Source organism: Hipposideros armiger, unplaced genomic scaffold (assembly GCF_001890085.2).
Source record: "Hipposideros armiger isolate ML-2016 unplaced genomic scaffold, ASM189008v1 scaffold_15, whole genome shotgun sequence".
In the NCBI taxonomy this organism is placed as follows: Eukaryota; Metazoa; Chordata; class Mammalia; order Chiroptera; family Hipposideridae; genus Hipposideros; species Hipposideros armiger.
Window position 1 is genome coordinate 5735489 of NW_017731365.1, and position 9153 is coordinate 5744641.

At 38.2% G+C, this 9153-nt stretch overlaps 1 protein-coding gene across 1 annotated transcript in view; it reads left to right on the forward strand.

The window, feature by feature from the left end:
- The window catches only part of FAM149B1 (family with sequence similarity 149 member B1), a 55619-nt gene that overhangs the window by 41927 nt on the left and 4539 nt on the right, over positions 1–9153 (forward strand). Inside the window, exons 6-10 of the mRNA XM_019624663.1 lie at positions 2534–2658; positions 4282–4388; positions 6517–6741; positions 8616–8739; positions 8991–9116. Coding sequence (XP_019480208.1) covers positions 2534–2658; positions 4282–4388; positions 6517–6741; positions 8616–8739; positions 8991–9116 — 707 coding nt within the window. The remainder of the gene's footprint in view (positions 1–2533; positions 2659–4281; positions 4389–6516; positions 6742–8615; positions 8740–8990; positions 9117–9153) is intronic.

Consider the following 9153-nt stretch of genomic DNA (forward strand, 5'->3'; position numbering starts at 1 on the left):
GAGGACTATACAATGAGAATACACAAACCACTGTTTTAATATAAAAACAAGTGATGATAATGGGCTTGAGGGTTCCCTTTGGGGTGATTAAAAAGTTATGAAACTAGACAGAGGTGATAGTTGCACACCACCATGCATGTACTAAATGCCACTGAATTATACATTTTAAAATGGTTAAAATAGAAAATTTTGTTATATATATTTTGCTACAATAAGATTAAATTTAAAAAAAAGGTAATGGGTCCTATTTGGCCCATGGGCCATAGTTTGCCAACCACTGTTCTAAAATATCCCCATGACAAGCCATGTAGTATAATGGTTAAAAGCAGTTTGTTACTAAACAACCTGGGTTCAACCACTGGCTCTGGCATTAAATCTATATCCTATGCAAGTTGCTTAACCTCACTGTGCCTCAGTTTCTTTATAAGTATAATACTAATACCTATCTAATATGGTTAAGGAATAAATGAGTTATATGGAAGTATATAGAGTGACTCCTGGAATATATAAGATTACAGTAAATTTTAGATATTATCATTACTTTTTAAAAATAACACCTTATGGAAAAAGAACTCTTGCATTTTTGGCTTTGGTGTGGACCAGTTACTTAGCTGTTTGTTAGGGCCAACCTACAGGTGCTGGTACAAACCTATCTCCAGCACTGCAGCAACTTTTTCTATCCCTACGTGAGGGAAAAAGCCAACCTGCATGCTAGTCATATATACAATAGGACCATGTGACAACTTGTGGTATTTTAAGGTTAACTGTAACCCAAAAGTATCTAAAACTCTGAGTAAATGTAACCACTTATTTTTATAACTTATTTTTACAATCATTTTAACTTTTATTCAGAATAGTTAAAAAGTCTAAGTTATGGAAGAATATTTATTTAAAAATTATTTTTAACCCTAATTTGCTAATGGGGAAACAAGCTTCACTGGACATTTCTGTCGAGAAAAGATATACCTTGCCTGAATGAAACAGTAATAAACAAAATGATGATGGAAGTGATTTAGAAACAATGATGACCAATAGTTCTTACTAGTTTTACTCAGAAACATGATTCCTCATCTTGAGTTCAGTTTTGGAGCCAAAATTGACAGTGAGAAGTGTTAAAATCCCAGTGTTTTAGGAATGCCAAAATCCAGTGTTTTGCAATTATGATGAATGAAACTATGAACATTCTTGAACAGTCCTCCTGGTACACATATTCAAGAGTTCCTCCAGGACACACACCAAGGAGTGGAGTTGCTGGCTCACAGGGAAATTGCATCTTTAGCTTCACTACCGTGTTTCCCCAAAAATAACACCTTACTGGAAAATAAGCCGTAGCATAATTTTTTGGGATGCTCATAATAGAAGCCCTACCCCAAACATAAGCCCCAGTTAAGATCATCAGCCAGACATGACTGTTTGAATAAATGTAGATTTTTGTACATGAATAAATGAATAAATGTAGATTGTTGCAGCAAAAATTAATATAAGGCCCCATCTTATTTTTGGGGAAACACAATAGATAATGCCAAATTGCCCAAATGATTGTACCAGTTATATACACTAACAGTACACAAGTTCCTGTACTCACAATCTCAATAGTTATTGATCAATTTTAATTTTTTGTCAATATGTAAAAGAATTTTTTTGTGGTTTTATTTCTCCATTTAAAAAATTAAGTATAATTTACATATAGCAAAATTCACCTTTTTTGGTATACAGTTCATATTTCCCACCTCCTTTCCTCTGGACTGAATTCAGAATAATTTCTTGAGACCTTTTTCTTCTAAATAAGGTTCACTAAGTCTGTCTTCAGCAGGATCTAATTTTAGTTCTCTTTTGTAGTTTTGTTTTTACAAATCTACTTATTTTTGTCTTACTCTTTACTCATATTTTCAACTGCAACATTTGTTTACATTTTGAACCAGATTAGTTCCACTTTCTTTAGTCTTTGCTGACCTGATTATGTTGATTCTGTTTGCTCTTTCTCAAGGTGTTTTGTTTCCTTGTGGATCATGTGATTTTTAACAGTGGTTTTGGGTTTTGCAATTTTATGCATGGGACTTCTTTGAGGGCTGGATTAACAATCTGAGAAGGACCCCTAGAGTTACATTGTCCATTATAGTAGTCACTAGTCACATGTGGCTATTTATTAAAATTAAATTTAAAATTCTGTTCCTCAAACTAACCAAATTTTAAGTGCTCTAGAGCCACATGTATCAAGAGGCCACTATACTGGATAATGCATATATAGAACATTTCCATTAACTGCAGATATTGTTGCACAGCTTTGCTCTAGAGATCTTTGTTTTTCCTCCTGCCAGGTACCAATAGGCATTGCCAACCTGGGAAACCACTTTAAATAGAATTCTTAGTTTGACAGGTATTTTTGAACCATGCATGTGGTATGAAATTGGGCTGCAAAGATGAGTAAAGCCTAGCTTGAGACTATGAATTCTCAGGGGAGATTGTGTGTCGCAGTACTGTTGCTGTAGGTTTGGAGATATCCATGGATAACAGATTCTATTCCTCTGCTCAGATGATGAGAGTAGTGTTGAAATCACCAGATCAGCTTCAGAAAGCCCCTGTGTGCTGAGTGAACCACCACCTCTGGTCTTACCTCGAGTGCCACAGTCTAAGGTGCTGTCCATCACCTCAAATCCGGTAAGCCCCACAGGGGACTATATGGGAGGACCTAGGGCTGCTCTTGCCAGAGGAAGTTTGCTCTGTATTATTTGCCTTAATTGTATCATTTATGACTTTTTGTTGTTGTTACGTTACGTGTTTGTCACAATAAGCCAGTTACTCTATGTATTGACAAATTTGTTTAAAAAATTAATAGCAAATTAAGGTTGGAAACTTATTCTTAATCAGCTCTTTTGAAAGGTATCTATAAGCGATGCAATCTAGAATTAACTATGTGGTCAGCCTAATCCTGTTCTGGGAAGAATGATGTGATGAAAAGAGGGACCAAATCTCAGATTTTTTTATGGTCTTAACATTCTGTCCTTTGAATTTCTTTTTGACTTCCTCCTGTTTTTCCCCTCTTATCTCTTCCTCCCTGGTTTTTGTTTTTTTTGGTATTTGAATCTGTTGATTTTTTTGCCTTTTGGATGTTCAGTACTCATAACCCAGGTGTAAAAGGCAGTTTTACGAGAGAGAGAGAAATAGTCTCAATTAAGTCTTTGGGCAAATATAAAGATGGCTATTTCTTGCAGAAAGTTGGTGACCCTGCTGATGAGCCTGGTCTCATCCCTGTGTAATGATTTATGTAGTACCAGTTCCTAAATAATAGTTTCCCAGTGTTACTTGTGACAAGAGTTGGGGGTGGGGGGCTGTAGTAGGGAAGGAGAAAAAGAAAAGGGACTCTAATTCTTGGGCCATGCTCATGTGGGTTTTACTACCACATCTAGTATTTGCCTTGTTGGTATACTGGCCAGATATTGTGCAGCTGGATTTATAAAAAGATTATTTAAAAATAAAATCAGCCAGGCCCATACCTTATCACATTAAAGGATGAACTAGGTGAACTAATGTTCCTTTGGTTGTAATAAAAAACTTCTACATGATGAACTGGTTTGGCTATGATGTAGGAAACCTAAGCCCTGAGCAGTTGAATGGTTCTGGTTGTTAATGACAAAAGGAAGAAGTGTTAATCCATTCTGCAGAGAAAAGCAGGAGAGAAATGCATGGCAAAAGAGATGGCCAAATTGATGACCTGAGAGAGAAAAGACACAGGACTCTGAGGTGGTGATGTCAGTGCAAGGAGGATTAAATACTGCTATTATAACATTAGAACAAGGAAGATTAGCTCCTTCTGATAAACAGTATTCAGAATCTAGGTTATCACTGAGCGCTGACTACTCCAGCAATAGTGAAGGAGAAAGGATTAGCTTGTGTCGAGTGTAGGAATGTGATGGTAAAAGAGATTGTTAATTTTTTTCTATTTTTGTTCCTTTTTTTCTTTTTAGGGTTTCTTTTCTAATGTAAATAATAGTAAGGGTCCTCTCTCCCCTATGACAGTGGCTAAGTGGTTTCATCGAGGTTGATCAGGCTCCCCTCACCTGCTGTCATTTAGGAAAGGACAGGAAAGGACTATGACCTGTCATCTTGACAGGGCACTTGGGGCCCCAGCTGAGCTATTGACCAAGATATTACAAAAGTTAAGGAATAGGAGAAAAATGTATAAATGACCTAATTTGGAAATAATCACTTTTGGCAAAGTTGGGAAACTAAGCAGGTATCTCCATCAAGCAATAATGAGTAATATCTTCTTTTAACATGTAGATGAGTTTCTGTCAAGCAGCAAGTGGTCATCAGCCAAATGTGAATGGTCTCTTGGTTCATGGGATGCCTCTACACCCAAGAAATGTCTCCCTAATGGACAAACTCCTGTAAGAAGTATAAAATTTTAAGACTATAAAGCAGATCACTGAGAAAAGAAAAGTCAATCAACATGCATGTATTGAGTAGCTACCAAGCAAACACAGAAACATGGGGAGTAAAAACTTCTAAGGAGAAGAGCAGCAAGCTAGGTAGGAGAAATGGTGTGGGAAAAGGTTTGGAGACAGAAAAATACAAAGTATTTAGAAGAGAAAGACCTTTTTTGCTATGGTAGGAAAGAAGATAGGTCAGAACTTTAATGCTGCTAACCAAAGATTATTGACAATCTTTTAGAATTAACATAGGCCATGGTATGATTAGTGGGAAAGAGACTATGATATTAATGAAGGTTGAGACCAGACTGTGGAGGGTATTGAATGCCATGTTTTTGAGATCCATCCATGTTGTTGCATGTTACCTTTTATTTTATTGCCAAGTAGCATTCTATTCTGAGCTTATACAATTTGTTTATCCATTCTTCTGTTAGGCTGTTTCCAGGTTAGGGCAGTTTGCATAAAGGCACTATAAATATTCTTCCTCAGGTCTTTTTTTGTGGACCAGTGGTCTCATTTTCTTGGATCATTATCTAGAAGTGAACCTGCCATACAGTTGTCCAAAGTAATTGTACCATTTTACATTCCCACCAGCAAGGTATGAGTTTCAGTTGGGGAGAACATGTATTTAAATCAGGAATTCGAAAGACATATTTCACAGCAGTAGAACATAGATTGGAATGAAGCGGGAGAAACTGAAGGTGAGGAATCTAACGCAGGAATTCAAGCATGAGCTCCTAAGGTCTGCCCTCAAGTTGTAGCAAAGGATGAGAAATGAATGAAATATATTAGGAGATATAAAAGAGATCATTCTATAAAAATAGAGGACTAACAGTCAACTCTGAGATTTCAAACTCAAGGGAAGCTTTTTGGGGCAGGGGGAAGATGAGCTTGGTTTGGGGCATGTTGAGTTTACAATGATGGGCCATCTTGTGGGAAATATGGAAGAGGTCAGATTTGGCAGTTGATCTCTAGATCACTTGGCTAAAGGTGAATCTAGAATTATGAATGAGTAGTCCAGAGGGCAAAATAAAGATTAGTATACTGTAGCTAAGGCCTAAACCTTCTGTAATTAGAACGCAGGGCATGTAAAGAAAAATGTGTTAAGTGAATGAGGCGGGAAGACCAGAAAGATCTCGTAATGCTCAAGGCTTAGCCCTGTTCCTTGATGGGCACTTTCCCTTCAAAGGCCTCCAAACACTGAGGTATATTTTGTACTTGAGGACACCAACGTGTCCTGAAAGGTTGAGAAACTTGCTGAAAGCCAAAGAGCACATGGTAGAACTTTATGCTTTCACTTTCCCTTCATTTCATTGTACAAATACTGCCTCTTAGGTAGGTGCCTTACAGTACATTCTCTCATCTGCTTCAAAAATAAAAACAAAAAAAAATGCTGAATCTGTAGGGCAGAGTTTAAGCTACTGTTTGGGCAAGGTGTTTTATTTATCAAAGTATGCACATCAAAGTGTTCTATTTCAGTTGTTTATGCAAGTGAGGATCTACTGTGATCCTGCTGCCATAGGCAGCACAGGGCTCTGGACCCTTTGCTGCTCCCAGCTTTCCAAGGAACCCAAATCCCTACCCCTGCAGGCTCCAAAGAGCTCAGCATTTTCATCTCTGCAGTGGGAGCCAGATTGAGGCCACACTGCTCCCAAGCAATATTGCCTTTTAACTAGGTCTTCCTGGTGATATTCCTTCAGCAGAAAAGAATGCCTCAGATATGGTAGGAATTTCAGGCCCTGAGGTAAACTTTTGGGAAGCACTTCAGAGAACGTACCCTTCAGGATAGCATTCACTGGTAACTGAAAAAGTCACTGGGGTGGCAGGTGAATAAGGGACTTGATTTCCCAAATCTCCATTCTAGTAAATTATGTGTATGACTGAAATGTCCATCTTTTAAGAACACATTCTCATGCCTGAGCTAGATTACATAACTTATAGAAACGAGTCTACTTATTGAATGGTTTCTACTTTTGTTTTCTACCTTGAATATGTTTTATAGTCTAAGGCTTTTTACCCTTTTGAGTCCTATCTCCCAGTACACAGCAATCTTGATTTCACTGTGGGTTTCTGATTTGGCCATTAGAGATCTTGATGACAAGCTACTTACAAGGCCTGGGTCCAGTACCATCCTTTCAACCCGAAATTGGTCACATCGAGCCATGGAGCTTTGTACATCATCTCTGTCATATACAGTGCAGCCCACCAGGAGACGCAACCCCCCACCACGTACCCTTCATCCCATCAGCACAAGCCATTCACGCGCTGGAACGCCAAGACCTGCGGAAGAAATCTTCAGAGGTTCCCGACTGTAGGTTTCAAAAGAGAATTTCTGGAAACGGTGTTAAAACTAAGAATTTTACATATACAATGAATTTAAGTATAAGATTGAAATATATGCCTAGAAACTAATCATTACATATTTTTATGATGGATTGCACTCTGGTTTAAATCTACTACAGAAAAAAAAATGAATTTAAATTTCAATTAAATACAGATACTATTGGCTAGAATACTTCAGTGACACTTATCAAAGGAATAAAAGATCTATGTATTTTATTAAACATTTTCCTTAGTGGGAACATGCTCAGTGAAATTCATCCCCAAATAATAGTTAATTCTCCTTTAATACTTTTTTGTACCTTTGGGAACTGCTTATTCCATTCACAATGAAAACTTCATAAACCTCATAGTTGTTTATATACCAGGAAAAATATTCCTTAGAACTTCTTAGGAAATAAGACTCAATACATTCTCTTCCTTTTTTTCACCTTGCATTTACTAGACACTCTGAGCCCCATTGTACAAAAAAATAACCCAGGAACCAATTTTTTTTTTCTTTTTAAGATTTTACTGGGGAATTGGGGAAGGGGAATGGACAAGTTGCTGTCCTTTTGCTCTTCAGTCTAGTTGTGGAGGACGTCGCTTCACTGGTCCAAATTGGTATTATCATTGCACTCTTCCCAGGTGAGGCAGTCCATCACCGGCCATTGGACGGCCACTCACAGTAGCTCACGGCAGCCCACTGCAGCGTATGCCTTGCCGGTGACTCACAGCAGCCCAGCTCCAGGTCGAGCTGTTGTTCATCATCTTAGCTGTAGAGGGCACAGCGTCACTGGCCCTCATGTGGGATCCGAACCGGGGCCCTGATGCTCAAAGCTGGCGTCTCAAGCCAACTCTTAACCAATGCGCCACTCGGCCGGCCCGGAACCAATTTATTAAGTAAAATTCTTTCACTAGATGATTTACAAAACATCTTAGGATGACAAACTATGCTGTACGCCTGAAACTAATATAAAATAATATTGAATGTCAACTGTAACTGAAAAAATATAATTTAAAAAATCTTAGGAAGGTCGATATCTAAAACTATGATCAAGGATATGAGATAAGACCGTAATTGTTTTCAGTTCAGCTTCTGAATTAAGCACGTCACTATACTTCTCTCCCAACATGTTATTTCTTGATTTTGATTTTTCAATTTCTTGTTATAATTTATCCCAATAGACTCACCAAAAGAGATGTCCGAAAGCAGCAAAAATCTCTGTCAGGACAGTAGGGTTCACCTCACCTGCTCATTATGTTGCTGTATCTCTATGTATACCGATATAGCTATAGATACATTCATTCATTTGGGGATAAGTGGTCATAATCAATCTATCATCCCTTCTGACAGTTCTTTTTTCAAAGTGGAAAAATAAATTGCTTTGTTTCTTCTGGGATATGAAAGTAGCATTCAGTTTCAATTACTGTTTTGAGTATGAAACTGCTCCAAATTCTACAGAAGAAAATGAAAGTTCCTGGGAATTATAGTGATTAGTGAAAAGGACAACCAGAAGGCCAGAGAAATGGAGAATTCCATCAGATGTGAAATTACAAATCCACTACTGGTAGCGAAGTGCAGCCCCAGGCAGGGAAAATTGTTTTATGCCAGTTGTGTGAGAGAAAAGGTCAACTTCTGCTGTGTGTCCAGGATAAAGTTTCAACAAAAATCATAAAATACTATGAAAAAACCAGAAACTCTAGTTTTCCAAAATCCTGAGAGCTCTTTAAAAACTTCAGCAGCTTTAAGCTTTCTGTGCATGACATTAAGCTCATCTGCTTCATTTATTTGATTCTAATCAGTTTGCTTGTATTGTTATAACTATGTTTTTATGTCTTGGTGTTCACTGGTGGGATCTGCAGCCCTGTGGCAGCCGACTCGCTCTCTTCTCCCTCACCAATGCCCCTGAGTCGAAATAATCTGCTGCCCCCTATTGGCACAGCTGAAGTGGAACACCTGAGAACTGTAGGGCCACAAAGGCAAACGGTATGTCTTTCCTATTTCTATTGCCTTCCCATGTGCTTATAAAACTTCCTGGGAAGGAACTCTGCAGGAGCTGTGCTCAGGGCTTAATTTATACTATATTTTGTCAAAATTACATACTAAATTCTATTTCTGACAATGGAATTGGAGGTGCTTGGCCTGCAGTTACCATGCCTGCAAGGGTTGATATAGGACACGCGCAGCTACCACTACAAATTGTTTTACCTGTTTCTGTCATCCTGTCTCCTCCACAGAAAAGCCATGGCAATACCAATCGAGCTCGAAGTGCAGTGGTAGATGAGCCTAACCATCAGCAGCCCCAGGAAAGGCTCCTTTTACCTGACTTTTTCTCCAGGCCCAACACAACTCAGTCATTTTTGGTAAAGTAACGTATTTCCTCTAGGGTCTTGATAGTTT